This window comes from Struthio camelus, chromosome 1 (genome assembly GCF_040807025.1).
Source record: "Struthio camelus isolate bStrCam1 chromosome 1, bStrCam1.hap1, whole genome shotgun sequence".
Lineage (NCBI taxonomy): Eukaryota > Metazoa > Chordata > Aves > Struthioniformes > Struthionidae > Struthio > Struthio camelus.
In genome coordinates this window covers 33,079,601-33,097,720 of record NC_090942.1, presented here as the reverse complement: position 1 = coordinate 33,097,720, position 18,120 = coordinate 33,079,601, and the positions used below count along the sequence as shown (strand labels likewise).

Here is an 18,120-nt window from a genome sequence, read left to right as displayed (position 1 = left end):
CAGCTTTGATCTAGGCTACAGACAATGTGACACAACACTTTTGTGCAAGAAATATGCTGTGTACATCACTAGGGTAAGAATCACAGTGCTGTGCATCGAACCTTTCCTTGATCAAGATGAGAAAAGACTATCATTAAACTCCCTTCTTCCTTAACTACTCAAGGATATAAGACAAGGTAACTGATTCATTCAGAGGTATATACAGGACTGCTTATCTACTGGCTCAGTATTTCTTGTTCAGCAAGGTGCTTCTGAGAAGGTTTCATTCTGCTTGTTTTGAATTACACCACAGTCTTGATCCTTTACTTACTGCCACTTTGGGCTTTGGATGTATATTTGCATTTGGATGTATATTTGGATGGCTTTTATACCCTTAGCTGTCCTAGGCATAAATAACGTCTGTATTTAGCCCATACATATTTGCTTGGCACTATTATTCTGTACTATACTCTCAAAGCTTTCCTATAGCAACATGATAAACTGTGAACAGATATGGAACAAAACAAAGCAAAAAATTATGATTTTAGAAAGCATTCACTTTCAAACTGACATATTAATTATTATTCATCATTATTGCTGTCTGATAATTATTTCATATTGTTCACGCATATTTTCATATTTAAACTACTTTCTGAAATCATAACATTCTGTGGCTGGTGAGGCTACTGCTAAATAACTATGCATGGGCCAAAATGCTTGGAATGAGCAGAAGTGACTAGCAAATACACAACAAATGCTAACAGCTAACTAAGAACATGCTGTGTTGGCAAGAACACATTCAGCATAACATCAAAAAACTTCCAATAAAGCCCTTTCTTAGATTTAAGTGAATAAGTATCACTAATTTCCTTATGAAGACATGATTGTTGCACCCTTTCTTTCAATGACTGTTGAATTATTTTTCTATGGAAAATATACATAAAGAACTAAAATAGTCTTCCTGATTCACAGGATGCAGTTTGTACAATAAAGATTTACATGAAACTGGTACGTGACAGGAAAAGAGACATTTATAAAAGACACCCTTAACAGTAGTATAAATAGATGACATGAAATATAAAATTGAATCTGCACTTCTGATTATGCAAACATTTTAGATCAGATTTTTGTACTGGAAGTATACACTCCTAAACACAGCAGTCTAATTATATTAATTAAAATATAAAGTGGAAGTAATTGAAATTGCACAGCACACAGACGGAGTGTGAGCAGTGAGTATCCTGCCCCTAATATAAATAATAGACAAGTAGCGTGAGTTGAAAGGATGAAAACATTCATAACCTATGTAATAAATGTGCTGGCACTTCCGGTAATTTATAAAATAGTTCAACATTGCTCTAAAAGAAAGAACATGCACAGCTGTTAGCTACAACATCTCTTTGCTAGAACTAGTTCAGTATTTCAGCACTTGGTCTATCACAATTCTGACTATGATACAGAACTGGTATGGTGTGCCTCACCTGGACCTGTCTCAAACACATCCTCTGAACTCTTAAAACCAGACAGGCCCTCAGCACCAACCCGGACTTTATATGCTGTTCCTGGTGTTAAACCCTTTAACACAAAGAAGCTTCGAGAACCATTTACAATTTCCTTTTTCCAATCTTCTTTGCCTACAAAAGTTTTAGGAAAACAACACATTGGAATTTTAATTTTCTATGAGTTACTGAAAGTTTCTAGACAAAATACTATCAACAGTTAATTGACTATACTATCGATTGGCTGAAAGAAGTAACTACTCTCTCAAAAATAACAAAACCTTATATAAAATTACAACTATGAATAGTATATTGCATGCAATATCAAGAAGACATTGTACATGAATTATGAGAACTATTTTAAACATTTGTTCCATTGTACTACGTAAATACTATTTTTGTCTATTTTCTTTAAAGCCTTATTGAATTTTCAATTATAGTAAACATGAAAAAAGATTTTAATCACTTTATTAGATTACGATTCTGTAGTTAGAGTCAATATTTACTTTGGTTGACAAGTTCTACTTCAAAATCTGAGCACATTATATTTCCTAAACACTCTCTTGTATCTTTTTCTAATAAAGTCTCAGCTGCTTCTTTGAACAATATCCAGAAAAAAGCATTTGTATTCCAATTCTCAGATTGATCATCTTTAGTCATGATTTTAGGACACGTATTTGAACAGAAGTATCTTGGTTTTATTAACTAACCGGCCGTGTTTTAATGATTACTAGGAGCAAAATGAAAAAGGTATTATCAGAGATCGAAAACTATATTTTTATGTCAACAAAAGTACATAAGTTGGTTAGATATCTATTTAAGGTTTAATTTAACTACTACAGTTGTTTCAATTCACTCTTTTATTTATTTATTTTTTACTTAATTGGACATAATTTAAGAGAACCATTATATCCTGTTTTAATAATAAGTAATTGAATTTTCATACATGTAATCACTGTGTGATAAACAACTTAAAGGAATTTGTGTTTTTAGAAGTTTATGTTCAAAATAATTGATAAAATAATACAAAGGAACAAAGACTGATTTTCTATCTAAGCATTAGACAGCTGCTATACATTGATGTTTATTATAATGAAAACTATTTGATTTCCCAATAAAATTAAAAAATAATCCTTTTAGACATTTAAGAGCTATCATGAACACTGGATCAATTTAGGACCGCATTTATCACTAAAATATTTGAAAATGTATCTGAACATTTTGAATAATTTAATGAAATGACTTCTTACTGCCTGCTACACCATATTCAACATAAAAGTTCGCATGATCTGGTCCCTCATACTCCCAACTGATATTGGCATAGGTCTCAGCAGCAGCTGTTGTAACATTTCTGATCCTTGGATAAAGTGGTTGCACTGAATACACAATAGAAAAACAAAGCAGAATATGAGATTGTGTCTTCATACACCAAAAAAATTGAATTGAAGAAGCTATTATACTAATGTAGACCATATTCAGGGAAAGTATAGTACATTCACCGTTTCCATTTTGGGTATTAGTAACTAAATTAGCATACAGGGTAATTGAATCATAAGCAGTTACTATACTACGAAATGAGAAAGTAGAATCTCTGTACTCTATTGAGCATGCCCTATTTCACCAAGATTGCCAAATACTTAAAAATACCTAATTGTCAATATCCTGGAAAACATTATTTCTATTCATCTCAAAGTAAAATGCATACAGCTGAAGACTGAAAATATTCTAAAGGTAGGAAATGGAGGTATAAAAGGAGAGAATGGAGGTATAAAGGAGGTACACTGCTCCCTTTATTCCAAGTGCCACTGAACGGACTGCAAATGCCTCAACTGCAAGCCCTTTATAGGATTTTGTCTCTACTATATTGATAATGATAAAAAAGGAACACAATACCCTTATAGAATGTTGGACGGGCAGTATGCATGACTGGGGAGGTTGCAAAAAGGGTTTCTGAATATCCTTCACCATCAGAGATAGTAGGAAAGAAAAAATAAAGAGTAAGAACACTTTACATCAGAAAGTAGCATTTAAATAATACAGTAAAACCTTACCTGTTAAGTGAATAACACATGCACACTCTAAGTTCATGCAGGATTCAATCAGTTTGACTTGTTAAAATATGAAATAGCTAAGTGATACAGGTGTATTTGAAAACAAACTGAATTTTGTGTGTACTTTTACAGAACATTCCTGAACTTAGCTTCATTAACATTACGGATTCACTGCACCTTAAACAGATATTCTTCTGCCCATCAGTGGCTCCCTCTAACCCAAGAATACCAAATCTACTACCTGCATGTTTTACTTTTCGCACAGAAATCATTAACCACTTAGAAGAGCAAGTGGTCTTTGGGTATACATTATATTCAGAGGAGGAAGGGGTCAACTAACCATAGAATTTTATTCTAGGCTCCAGAAAATCATTTAAAACAGGATAACTCTAAAACCAGGGTTACTAATGTTAAGGTTCTTCATATGATAAGATTTTTTTCTCTTAACCCATATTTTCAAATCTCCATTTATTCCAGAGAGTATTTTTGGTGCTCAGGCTCCAGTACCCACAGTAAGTATTAGAATATTAATTCAAATCTCAAACATGGAAACTGAGAAAGTGATGATAAATCTAGACTACTTTTAACAATTATTTTCGTTTTTCCAGTAATATAAACTTTAAAGATAGAGAGAATTACAGGCCCAGAATTTCCAAGGGTCACTTTTACTCATGCTTAACTTGTATGTACATACAGTTCAGATATAAATAAAATGGTCTTGTGATTGATATGAGTTATGTTACTGTTGCTAATCTGAGAAAATATCAGCATTTTCAAAGCTGTATTTTGAAGATGAGAATTCTCAGCTAAGATTGTTTAAATCTTTTCTTAGAAAAAAGGGCATACATTTTTATTAAATAACTGATTACTAAATTAGACTATGAAAAACTATTTAGATTTGAGTGTCAAAAACCTCAGGTACAGATAACTACACTGCTGATGTACCTGATGATTAAAGAAACAAAATAAAACTTGAAAAAGTTTGAGTTATGATGAGGTAAAACTCATAACATTAATAAAATTATTTTTGAATAGATTGAGTTTGTGACGATCCTCTTTCCTCTTCTTCACAAAAATTTAACTTAAAAAATAAAAGTAGTCAAATATTTGGAAAACTAGTATCAAAATATTCTAACTTGTAGCATGCAAACCACTGGAATGCAAAAAGCGATATATTTTAATATAATTATATTATATTTTAAATATATTTTAATTTTTATATATTAATGTTTTCTTTCAATAGCAGTATTTTGCACAAATATGCGCAATGTCCCTATCTCTGAAAAGCCTAATGTTACTGAAAATAGACTTTAATAGTCTGGTGTGGACATGAAGAGGATGTTCCTCAAAGAATACAGCATAAAACTAATTTTGAATGCAAGTTCCTCACTACTGTGGCAGTGTTTGCAACTGACATTTCTATCTCACAAAAAAAATATATTTTCTGTTGGAAACCACATCGAGAACACTTTGCACAAAGTATCAGAGGTGAAATCCTCGCCTCAGTATAAGTCAAATGACAGAATTCCAGTGGCTTCATATATACTAGAAAATAAAACTGGCAAGTGCCTGTTCTCAAGGCAAGTGGTGCTGGACAGTTTGTAGCCATGCAGTTAAATTATTTTCTTCTCAAAATAGGATGACCTTGTTCATATGGCTGACAAGAAATAATAGTTCCAAATTAGATTCAAAGAGATTGGTAAAATAAATAAACCTGTACCTAATCCACGGAAACAGAGTGAAAAATAGAGTACAGTGCCTAGAAAACTACATTTTGTTAGTCTTTTTTAAAGAAGACCTAAATATTGCAGATTGCATCTATTCTTTTATCTTCATACTAGCAACAAATTTTTCTTAACTTCTCTCCATTAATACAGATTGAAAAGTTGAATGAGAACTAAACTTACTATTCCCACACTTGATGTTTATGTCATTAATGTGTTTTTAGCCTGTTATTTATCGTAGGTAAGTTGTACTTACATGCTTTATATATCAGCCCAAATGCCTTTCACCAACCAAAAATAATAAATAATATATTTATTTATTCTCTAAAAAGACCTTAGCAAAAATCAAATGGAAAACCATAGATTTAAAAAAAGCCATGAGGGTTACTAAGTCAACAGCACACTAAGAAATATGAGAACAAGGGTTGTCTACGAGGAATCTCTTATGCAGTCATATGGTGATGCTAGGGGATTAGATTTTACTTCTCTATGCCACTTCAAGGCAGCAAGAGGAAAGAACAGCAAGTTCTACATTTAGAAAGGTGCAGACTCTGAGACTGCACACCAGACATCCTTCCTTCCTCATTCACGCACCAGACCTAGTGTAAGCTGAAGTCAGGATCTCAGTATTCTTTCTGTGCAAAGAAAACTACAGGTTTGTAATCTAAATATGACTTACTCTGTTTTGTTTCACTAAATCATGTTTTCTCAAACCCATATTTTCCTGTATTTTGGTCTTCCATAAGATATGAGTGACTCATGGCAGAACTGTAAGACCACTATTTGTCATCAATGTTAAAGCCAGAAGAAACTATTAGCAATAATCTATTTCAAACTCTTGCACAGAAAGGTCACAGAACTCCATCTAACATCTCCCTCCGCGAGTCCAGGCACTCGTGGATGAAGTTCACACCTCATCTACTGTGAAAGACTCCAAACGATATGTAGCTTCTGATACCACTTGGCATTTTGCTCCAGCGAATAACTACTTTCCCTGTGAAACACTGCATCTTCTCTCCAGCTTTTTTCTTTAAACTCAGATTTCCAGCTTCTTCTCTGATTAAACAGTTGGCTGCTATATTAAATACCTACTATCTAGTAAATTTCTTTCTGTTTATATAAATAACAAGTTGGCTCTGAAAATTATCCTCATTCTCTCAGTGTCTTAGTTTCCAAATCCTCTCAAGTGGATTTATGCTTACATTTCTCAGAGGCACTCTTATCTGATTCTTACTAATAGGTGTTTGTAGTTATCTTTGTGTAATATTTACTTAGAGTTAAGTTCTACTTTTTTTTTTGTTGAAGACAGTACACCAAAGAATTTGTTCACCAGCACACCTTTTTCCAGAATCATCAATTTTGTTATTCTTCCTCTTTTTCACTCCTAATTAGTCTAATTTTTCCAGCAGGCCTGGAAAGTTTTGTTTTTAAGTCTGTTGCAGGTGCCATATTTGCAACATGAATTGTTACACATATAACATGACAAGACCTGGCTGATGGATCTTGAGGTGATGAAAGTCTGAAGTCAGAATAGTTATAATGTTCAAAACTTATTGCAAATCTACCCAGGCTCTTGTCCTCTCAGTGTAATTACACCTCTAACTACAGGTAACCTTTGCTTTCTTTGATGTGTTTCCTAGCATTCCTCACAAATGCAGCATGTGTAATTGCCAGTTCGAAGAAACTCTCAGTGTGCAAGCGTCAATTGTTAAAAGGAAGAAAAGCTTTGTGTTTGGGAGAAGTGCTTTTTTACCAGAAAAACACTATGTTCTCTAGATTTGCAACCATACAACAGCACTGTGCAGCATAATTGATGAAAGAGTGACTCTAAAAATGGCGGGACTGGATTGTTAATAAATTACAACTTTTACAAAAAATGATTCTTCTTCAGCTGCCTCCTACAGTAAATTAAGCTCTTAACCATGCTATGAGACAATGCAAAATTTAGCTGGCATCTCTGAGTATGGTTTCATTCTGCTAGTGAGATATGTTATACATGCATTTGCCGACTGTTGAGAAAGAGACCCAGGTCCAAAGCAGTATTTTTCTTTTTCAAAAATTAATTCCAATGCTTCTTTAACGCTTTTGGTATATTTAACCTTACATCCTTTCAGGAACACAGTTCCTCCAAATAACACAGGTATACTCAGGCTGCAGATTCAACAGAATTTAGTAAGACATGACATGAGATATGACAGGATGACTTTAACAACAGGATAGATACTCTCTCTCAAGATTTAGTTTAACAGAACAGCAAATTAAAAACTCTCTGAAGTGGTTACAACTTTAGCAAGTTCCATAGGATTCACTAGATCTACATGAAAAATGGCTAGTAAATGATAAGCACACATTCAAAGAATACTGTCAAATTGAGAAAAACTCCAAAGAAATATACCATAAAGAATTAGCTGAAACACATATGTAAAGTGAAAAATAAATTTACATGAAAAAAATATACAAGAAAAGATGAAGGAGGAAGGTAACATATTCTGCCAGAATCTGTAAGACAAACAGAGAGGGAGTTTGCTTTTGTTTGTTTGCTTTTTAACCTATAACTTTTACATTACGAAATTCAAGCCTCAAGATAAAAAAGAGCAAATTCCATTTGTTGGCATTAAGAGATGGGTATTAGTCAGTTCTGAGATTATGTAGGCCACTGCAGAGCATCTCTGTAGTGCAAAAAATACAGAAGAAAAAGAAGAAATTCAGTAAATTGTTTTACTGTTAAACATTTAACTTGGCATGGATTTTGTACAATGTCTACAAAAGAGAAAGATTTTTGCGAGGAAGGGATTTTTACATAGAAATCATCATAATTTTCTCTAGTCTAGCATGCTGAGTGTCACCATTTTTCCCAGCAGATTTAAAGGAGAACGTAGTGGCTCTGCACAGCAGGCCACAGTGAGGGAATAACAGAGATGCATGATGGAGAAGTTCACAGAGACAGAGTGGCTGAAGGAGTAATGCAAAAATACTATAATCAATTTGAAAAAAAGAAGGTTGAACTTGATAAGAGAAAAATGTGGAGACATTATGTGAAATGATTCAAAGAAGGAGGAAAAACAAGATGTTTGGCAGGGAAAATGGTTTGAACAAGAGCATTTTGTATGGAACAAAGGCAATTCAGATGATCATGTCTTCTGTTAAGACATCAGAGGTATGAATTCAGTTGAGAATGATGTCTAGCCTATAGAAAAGAGTATGCATCTTACACTTGGAGATTCTGTCAAAAAAAGAATAATTTCAAACTCATAAGATAGACTACTTGGGTATTTTTTCATTGCAATAGAAGTATTTTTGTCAATAATTCTTAAGATATTATTTGAAGAACGCAGACCAAAATATGTACCATCTTGACTGGAAGTGCTTGTTTCAATTAAAGGTGATTGTGATTGCATGACTCTATTTTAATTGCTGTTCAGAACTGCCAGTTATTACTGTCTGGGTGCATAGAGACTACAAGAAATTGCTTTCAAATAAAAATATGGACTATATAAAAAAGAAACTGAATATTGAAACAAGAAAGCTTGTTAAACGTACAGATTGGAATGTAATTATATGGGCACAACTCCCTACACTTCAGCTTACAAAAAACACTATAATGAGCTCTTAGGAATGTTTCTTTCAATCAGTAACTTTCATTTCTGCCACTGGTCTAATTTGCATTCTCTTCCTTCTTCTATAGTCCATTTAAAATTTATGATGGAAGATAGTAGGAAAGACTTGACTCTAGTGATCACTTCATCAATTTTCAGCTGCTTCTATAATTATTTTACATACAATCAGCTTCTTACTCCCTAATTTCCTCTCTCATGACTGTTGTCTCATGCTTGTTGTTAGACAGATGTCAGCACATAGATGGTAATACCAACGCATACTGCTTATCCAATACTGAGTATAATGCATTTTGTTTTACATATACAGTTTTCAGACACATACATTTAGAATACAAGTTGCTAAAAAGAAAAACAATTTTTTTTATTTGTAATGTCATAATATGAATGTCTTAAGTCATGCATAGTATTACAGTGTTAGAAAAGAAAGTCTAAATTAGAGTATAAACAGTGTAACAGGGTGGCTTGCTCCAATTTAGTAGAATAGTATGTCTCATAATTTACTCATCTAGGCTTCTGGGAGAATGACATGAACCTCCCCTCTCCCATTAAGCTTCTCTGAAATGTAGAGCCTAAGAGAAGAACAGAAACTCAATTTTTTTGTCATTGGCTATGATCCACTGTATTTCTATCATATGATGCAATAGCTTTTCTAGTGCAAAGAACCTTTTGGTTAACACAGTGGCCACCTTTAAGCAAGACAGTAATTTCCTCCTCATCTTGTCCCCTATTTGCTGCTGTGTTCCGTCCTTCAAAGTTTTACTCAAGGCACAAGAAAAAATGATTCCTTTATTCAAACCTGTTATCCTTGTCCTCATATTCCATATTTTAAATGTTAAAATGGTTATTTTACCTTACAGGGAAAATGCAACAAAGCTTGCTTCTCTACTTACTGATCAAGAAAATTTGGGGATCTTTAGAAAAATTACCTGCCTCGCTGCAGTCATTACGATCAGACAAACTCAGCTAGGGTTAATGTTAAGAATATCAACAAATGTAGCAGTCATCAGTCTTTGGTTATTTCATCATTATTAAAGTAATAAAAGACCAAGTACACTGTGTGTGTGTGGGGGGGGGGGGGGGCCACTCCTGTCTATACACATGGTGCAAAGCAATAGGGAATATATTTCAGGACTACAATAAGAATACTGAGACACCACAAGATTCTTAGGTTTACTGTAACATTATTTGCTTCTGCACTTTTTCTTTACTCTGAGAAGTGAAACATGCCTCAAGTAGGAGACGTAGCCCAAGTTTAAATGATTTGAATTCCTCTAGGACCTTGTGCCTAATGTTTGTGATTGGCTCTCTGTAGGCTTTCAGAGGCAGGTAGCCAGCAGAGAACACTACATACAGAAATGTGGATTGAATTTAGGCTATCTGATCCTATTGTCTTTTTAATCTTCACAATGAATGAGTTCAAATTATAAAAACAAAGGATAATTGTATTGTTTTAGCAAGTCCAGCCCCTCAAAAAGAAAAACTGAGATGATATTTTTGATAGATCACAAAATAGTTGTGAAAATCTAAATTTCACATTCTGTTTGGTGTGGCTTTCGGTCCACATTAAAGAGAACTGAATATCAACTACTCTGCTGCACTTGTCAGAGGAGAAAAATTCACTGCCGGGTATGGCTTCTTCTTAAGTGGGCTGAGTATTTCTGTCTTCCAAACCACCCACTCATGGGACCAAATAATTTGGCACTTGATATTGATAATATGATCTTTCTTTTCCTTTCTGGTAGTCCCTGATTAGCAGTGAAATAGTTAATCAAGCCAACATCAGTGACCACTGAGAACATTCATCTGAAAATTGAACCAACTCAGATGTCCTAACAGATGTCATGGCTTTGCTTCTGCTCTGTTTACTGTTACAAAGTTTTCATTGTGAGTATAAGAGCTAGAGACTTAAAGGAATACTCAAAAACTTTGAAATTATAAATGGAATGGAACCAAAAGGAGGCATCTGTTAAGTTTTCAGAGAAACTGACAGCTCTGAAACATAAGCTGCTCCAACTGATCTTACAAACAAGATGCTTTCTTCTAACCATGGACTGTGACACAGTTGTAATTAGCTATAATCTCAGTTTCACACAGAGAATCCATTTTTCCTTGTATGAGTTTTTATACCTAGCTACAAATGATAACAACTTAATTTTCATTTCTGTTGCAATGTCCAGGACTACAAGCCAGTTTTATTGTTCTGTGCTGACCTGCCAGCTACCTGGGCTGATTAAAAAGCAGTAAGAAAGATTTGTCATTAAAATAAATGCACAACCCTATACACTTATCAGAATATTCTAATATATTTCTGGTATTAGAATGTCCTTATATACACATATAAATATGTATAACACATGTATACACATTATATATATATACCCACACAGACAGATGCATATATACCTACTTGTATATGTGTATAGTTTGGCTTCACTTATATGAATGAAAATCTTTTTTACAACTATCATCATTCAAAATACATAATAATCAAGTGGGAAAAATATAAGTTTGTAAAAAAATGTCAAATGGGACACTTTCATGCACAGATATGAACTGAGATTTTTATAGTCTGAGAATCTGAAACACGGATGTTCTTAGGTGTTAATGACAACTGTACGGCAAAATGACACATGCATATCAAGACACCTTTCTGGCTTATAACTACTTAAAAGTCGTAAGAACTCTATTTCTCGTAATAAAAGTATCAAAATGCATAAAAACTGTGCAAGTATATGAAGAATACCATGTTTGACAAAAGAACTTCATCACAAAGAACTGATTACTAAATTCAAGAAGAAAGATGATAATATGTTTCAATCAATGAAAAATTCTCAAGTGCACACTCACAAGATTTGTGAACCTAAGAAAGAGAGCAGGAAATCATTTTCCTGTGTATTCAATTTGATACTTGAACTGAGAAGTACACAGAGGGTGTTGTCAGTCATCTGTTTCCTATGCACAGTTGGCTTGTAAATGAAATGAATGTGATCAAATGGAGAGTATGAATCAACAGTGAGAACAAGTACGCACCTAATTCTTAAAAAAAAAAAAGCATACTGCACAGGTAGTAAAAAAAATACCCTTTGTAAAAGTGCCATTTTTTCCACCCCAGCTAATCAGTGCTAGTGCACCTGGACCGTGAATATTTATGACAGTGACATACATCTGTTAAATGTTGAGAAATAATTAGACTCTAGTGAAGCAAAGCTAATGAATTCCCCTGGATCTTTGTGGCAAAATAAACAGATGAAAAGTATTTAATATGTATTTTAGATTTTATTTTTTTTATCATAAATGTTTCCTCCCAGCACTGATTAATACTTTGTATGCTAAAATGTAGTCCAAGATTTCCTCTCCTTACCACCGCAGTTTCCCCATTTGCAACACTGCAAAAATCCACACATTAACAAATCATGCAGTTTTAGTTTACCTTTGCCTGCACCTACAGCAGGACGGAGAATACCAGCTTTAATGGAGGAAAATAAAAATAGGAACACTATATAATTAGATACAACACCAAAGGGAACATACATATGTAATTTCATTATAAACCAAAAAGCATGCAGACTAAATAAAATGTACTAATTCAAGTAAATTAGAAACAATACACTTATGCTGAACACTGACAGACTGTTACAGACAAAAAGTTAATATACATGCATTTATTAATTTTTTTTTCATGCTTGTTAAGATTCATGGTTTAAAACAAACACAGTTCATATTCAACCTTAATATACTATTAGAGAAATTGTACTGCATATCAACCCACCTATGGCAACTGTAATAAACTGCAGTTTTACTAACCATAAAAAACACATTAAAAGATGGTAATAAAATAGGTTTTTAATACTAAGATGTGCAAAATCATAAAAAGCTAACCTCCCAAATTTCCCCTTGATTTAAATTACTACTATTCTATTGAATTTTCATAGCTAAATAAATAACCTCTTCAAGAAAAGAACTGCCAAAATCTCAGATCTATGTTGGCTGCAAATATAAAAATCAACAGCGACAAAATCAAACACCAAAATTAAGATTCTTTAAACATTACACAATGTCACCAGTTCTTTGAGGCCTTAAATGATAAATTTATTACCACAATTTTTTCAAGTTATTGCCAGCTCTGTGGCAAAACTTTAGACCTTACAAAAGCTACTGCATTCTTTAAAAGAGAAATAATTTTCTCAACTAGTCATTTCAGTATTTTTCTCTGTGACCAGAAGGGGTCATTGAAGCAGAATAGGTGAACGGAGGAAGACCACTTAAAATGTAAAGTTACATGAAATGAACTTTGAAAGTTTCTGATACGTTGTAGGCCACAAAAGGCAGAGTGTTAGATCTTGTAAGTTTATATCAAATGAAGGGGTTTTACACCTCTTTTATGCTTCCATTGCAGTAGAAAATCTTTGCACATCTTTTCTTAAAACCTATTTTAAATCTTTCATTAACGCACACTAAAGTTAAGAAAGCTCTAGAAAACTTTTTAATAGGGACTATCTCCTCGACGTACCAAAAAAGTAGTAATATTTTTAATAAAACTCATTTTTTTCAAACTCACTGGATTTTCGTTATACATACCCATCTTACCTTCATCCATAATGGTTACTGCTTCCTCAGTTATCTGACTTCCTGATCCAACTGACGTTTGTGCATTAAAGTAAAACTTGTATCGTGTGCTGTAATTTAAATTTTTTAATATCAAGCTGCTCTCGTTGGCAGGAATTCGTATCTCTACCAAGGGACCTAATTCATGTGTGTTGTTTACTATCAATACAAGAAAAAAAACCAACAGAGTTAGTTAGTTAGAGAAATTACCACTGTATTTAACCAGGCTTCATCTTTTGTTTCTGTTTTTTTGGTTGCTGCATTGTTCATTTCAGATTTTATGAATGATAATTTACAATTTCCAAAGAAAGTCATGTATGGGGTAAATAGGATCTATATAAGGGGCAAAAAATTAACATGGAGACAGGAAACACCTACATGTTTTCTAAGCTCAAGTTCCACTCTGCTAAGAAATGTATGCTGAGAATGTCCAAAGATATGTCAGCGTTTGGACACAGCTGATAGCACAAGTATTCAGATACTGAACATGTGAATCCGAGATAACTGCGTTAACACAAAATCATCTGAACTTACACACTTTTGAAACTCTGGGAATTAATAACCCTGAAGTAACTGCCTAGAATAAATATAGTAGGTTTTGGAATAAAAATACTGATATGATTTCTGTCTTATGACAAAGAACAGAGGAGGTTGGTAAGTGGGAAAAGAACTTCTTCCATGTACAGGAGACTCATGATTTCAAGTGTCACTGCTGAAAAATTTCTGGGCAGGCCAAGTAAACAGTGGAATGTGAATTCCGAGGAAATGACTAGCGGAATGGAAATAATGCACTTTTTAATTTAAAGCTAGTACATTTCTGGTATCAGTAAATGCTCTTGTGATCAAGGATTCTTATAAAACCATATTATTATTTTTTGATTGAAAATTAAAACACTATGAAAATTGGAGGAGCAGACAGCAATATACGTGGATGCACTTTGTTCTACTTATGGTCATATTTTCTCTGCAGTTAGAAAATAAGCTTTACTGGTGGTAGCATCTTGCTTCTAACTTAGCTGTCAGTTATATGCAGGACTTTCCCTCCATTTTTCTGTGAAGCGTGGTTTGAAGAAATAAAAGACATTGAAAAATCCCAAACTTGTACTTGAGCAGGTGAGGTTTTCCAAGAAAGGTCATCTATACTGTCAATATATTAATCTTTTCAAAATTAACATCTGCAATGCAAATTATAGGAGTATCATACCTTTTGTACATTATAAATTTAATATAATTTATTCTTAATGAATGGATTACTATTTGATAGGCATATAGTCCAAGACAGAGTTATATATTTATTATTAACTTACTTGGCTGAAACTTCAATATATATGATGTCAAAACACCATTTGGATGAGTAGGTGAACCCCACTCCAGAGTCAGAGAGTCCAATGTTGGGTTAGTAATCTTCAAAAAGGAGGGTGAGCTAGGAACTTACAAGAAGAATATATAGTTAATACAAAGTAGATGACTTTAAAATAGCTCATGAATTATTATTAATAATATGATTATATTGAGCCAGACTATTACTTTATGATGTTTAAGATGCAAAATCAACAATTACATCCTTAGTGTTCTGTTTCTGAATATATCACAATTAAGTTTATTATCTAGCTTTCTCATTTCCTACCTCCTTCAGGGGTCTTAAATACTTTGTCTGGGCTTGCCGGTCCTTCTCCTTTACCATTAACAACTCTAACATTCAGCTTGTAAGAACTATAGGGCTCCAGTCCGGGCAACATTCCAAAAGTCTTGTTTCCCCTGAAAGTCAAGATCTTTTTTTCTACATGTCTCCTACTCCTTCTGGATAGACTCTGCACTTTCCAGTAGTAAACCTAAAGACAAAGAAAATCTATAATGAGCACAGAAGTGTTCCAATGTGGCAAACTAAAAATTCCATGAATATACATGAATTATAGACAGGAACAACTGAAATTTTAATAAGCTCAAGTAAAAGCAGCATAGACCTTTGTAGCTCCAGAAATAGACCTTGTCCAGAAATGGTCATTTTTACCTGACTGGATGAAAATTAGCATTCGCCAGTTCCGCGTATGATCAAAGCTAGTTTGACACAAGTTTTGGTTTGAAACTGCATTAGTCCTCAACAGTTTTCATGTTAGCAAGTCCATCTGACAGGTATTCATAATGTCTATTCTTGCACTAAGGTGTGTACACAGCTTTTAAAGCAACTTGCACTCTGCCACTTTGTTACGTAAATAGATGCCATGCACCTGGCCATGCAGATATATTCCTTGTCATGTGGAAGCCATGCTGCCATTCTTAAATGTAAAAGAAATAAAATGATTTCTCTAGGCTTGAAAAACAGGCAGGTTATGAAAGGACTCTGATGTTACAATTATGGAATGATCTCCACGTAGGGACAGGCAGGAAGACTATTCTGCTTTTATATGATCATAAGATCAGAGCACAAAGGTGACTGATTTTGGTGTCTGTTTTGCTGATTCAGTTTCTTAGAAACTCACAAGGAATCACTGGAACCTCCTTGACTACCCTCACCTTACCACTCAGTGTCCCTACTGAAACTTTTGGAATAAACTAGCAGTTATCTCTAAAAAGACTTGTGTGACTCCTAGGAATGTCACTCTCAAATACACCATTATTTATTTTTCACAGAACAATTTTTTGTTTATGTATGCACATGTGACTACACACTGAAACTGATAAAGTAACACAAATTATTTTAATATTTTTTTTCATATTAATATATTGAATAGCCAGTAAATTCCTAGGAATAACAGGAAAAAATGGCAGCCATCTTAGCAAAAACAATTCTTTTTAAAGTTTCTTCTTAGGTTTAAACGTTTTATAGTACTAAAATATTGTCAGGTAATAGCTGGATTAATAAAAGAGTGAAATATGACTGATCTGCTGTAGACTGCTTCTAATGAGATGTCTTCCTGCTTTGCCATAACTTTGTCATCACTTTGTGACTCTTTTGAGAAATATTCTTCTCTTTATTGACTAAGAAATGTAACATTGTATATTGATGGCTACCAAAAGGTTTGAAATAATTTTATTCATTCCAAAATTCTGAGTTTGCTAGTAGAATTTTGCTGATGTGTTTAAAAAGAGATACCCATGTACTTTGTAAGCCATGACAACTAAGACATTGAAAGCATATTCTGAATCCACGAAAAGTTTTTCAGCCCGACATCAGAGAAAGCTTTATAACATTAACTAGCCAGTAGGTCTTAGGACTTGTGAGGCTCCAGCTAGTTTTTAAGCCATTTTAGCTTGGTTTTAGCTCTATCTGCAAAAATCACTTAAGAAACTTTTGCTACTACTGCATTTTTTCTTAGGATCTGATGACTGTCGTCTAACTTGTTGTAGCTGCAAGAGCAAAATTATCCAGTGGTCAGGTCTGTTGTCAGTCCCATGGTTTTATCTTGTTCTAGTTGCGACTATGACCTAACTTGTTTTAGCTTCAGTATTGCTTAACTTTGTATAATTTTATGGTTCTCCTCCCCATGAAAAAAATCATGCCATATATGGAGAAGGACAAATACAGTAAACAAAAGTAATCGTGGCATAAGTAACCCCACAGACTAATAGGAGAAGAAACAGTGTAACCCATTAGCAAACACTGGGTTGAAACAAACCCTCAGAGAATGAAGACTTAGGAAAAAGACACTTCCACTGTCAAAATTGTGCTCCAGTCAACAAAGAGCTCAGGATGATGACAAAGGGTAGATGCTTGTGTCCACGGATTTTTCAGTATTATTAATGATCTTTAACAGAAATTTGGTGATTTGGATTATGGGCATTAGCATTGCTGTAACTGGACTAAAAATAAGTGTTAATTTCACTAAATTCTAATTCTTTGATCCTCGCATAATATATGTTCTTTTGGTTGCTCATTTGTATATGTAACACCAGGTTGATACGATAGTCTAACATACCTAACAAATCCTTTTTCTCAGCAGGGTTTATTATCTAAGGCAGAGCACCACACTAACTACAAGTACCTCTGATAGCTCAATACTGAACTAGCATAATATCTCTCATGGCATTATTTTGTGCCAGGCAAGTGACGTTCACATACCAGGGGCTTGTGTTCATTTGGTTACCAGATGTTATGTGCTCAAGTGGGGATTCAACGTAATTGCACTCCAGAATGCTAGTCCTCCATCTTAGGACACACACTTCTTTTCCTCTGATTACGGCCTTTCATTTAAACAAAAATAGTCCAAATTAGCCTATCTTACAAAGCAGCCTAGTTCAGCCTGTGTAACTGATCCATATGGTTGGAACATATTTACTGGTACACTTGCAGAGGAGTAGAGAAGTAATAATATTATGTTTTCTTCTATTGTTGCATAGGTAGTCACAGTATTTTCACATTCCACCTACCCCTCCACAAGTCTATCATTGCTCCTGCAGTTTCCCTGTTGAGTTTCCTCAGCTGGGCTTCTAGTGCAACCTCTGAGTCAACTTGCGCTCTCAGATTTTCTCTGATCGCCCAAGGACACAAGCCCCCCAGCTTCTTACCCTGAAGTCCTTCTGTCTCCCATTCTCTAATAATTGCAGCTTTTTGTTTCCAACATAGCCTTCTCAGTTATCGTCAAAGCCAGCACACTATCTTACACCAAACTACTTCCAATTATATATACATTCCAAATTTTCTGGC

General features: G+C 34.0%; 1 protein-coding gene across 31 annotated transcripts in view; it reads right to left on the bottom strand.

The window, feature by feature from the left end:
- NRCAM (neuronal cell adhesion molecule) overlaps window positions 1-18,120 on the bottom strand; it is a 155,331-nt gene that overhangs the window by 17,799 nt on the left and 119,412 nt on the right. For 13 of the 31 annotated variants that reach the window (XM_068933298.1, XM_068933318.1, XM_068933334.1 and 10 more), the window contains 7 exons: window positions 15,103-15,307; window positions 14,783-14,905; window positions 13,458-13,634; window positions 12,301-12,336; window positions 3,372-3,437; window positions 2,729-2,854; window positions 1,461-1,613 (listed from right to left, as the gene is read on the bottom strand). In XM_068933298.1, coding sequence (XP_068789399.1) covers window positions 1,461-1,613; window positions 2,729-2,854; window positions 3,372-3,437; window positions 12,301-12,336; window positions 13,458-13,634; window positions 14,783-14,905; window positions 15,103-15,307 — 886 coding nt within the window. The remainder of the gene's footprint in view (window positions 1-1,460; window positions 1,614-2,728; window positions 2,855-3,371; window positions 3,438-12,300; window positions 12,337-13,457; window positions 13,635-14,782; window positions 14,906-15,102; window positions 15,308-18,120) is intronic. The other 18 variants (XM_068933439.1, XM_068933323.1, XM_068933353.1 and 15 more) reach the window with 3 other exon arrangements.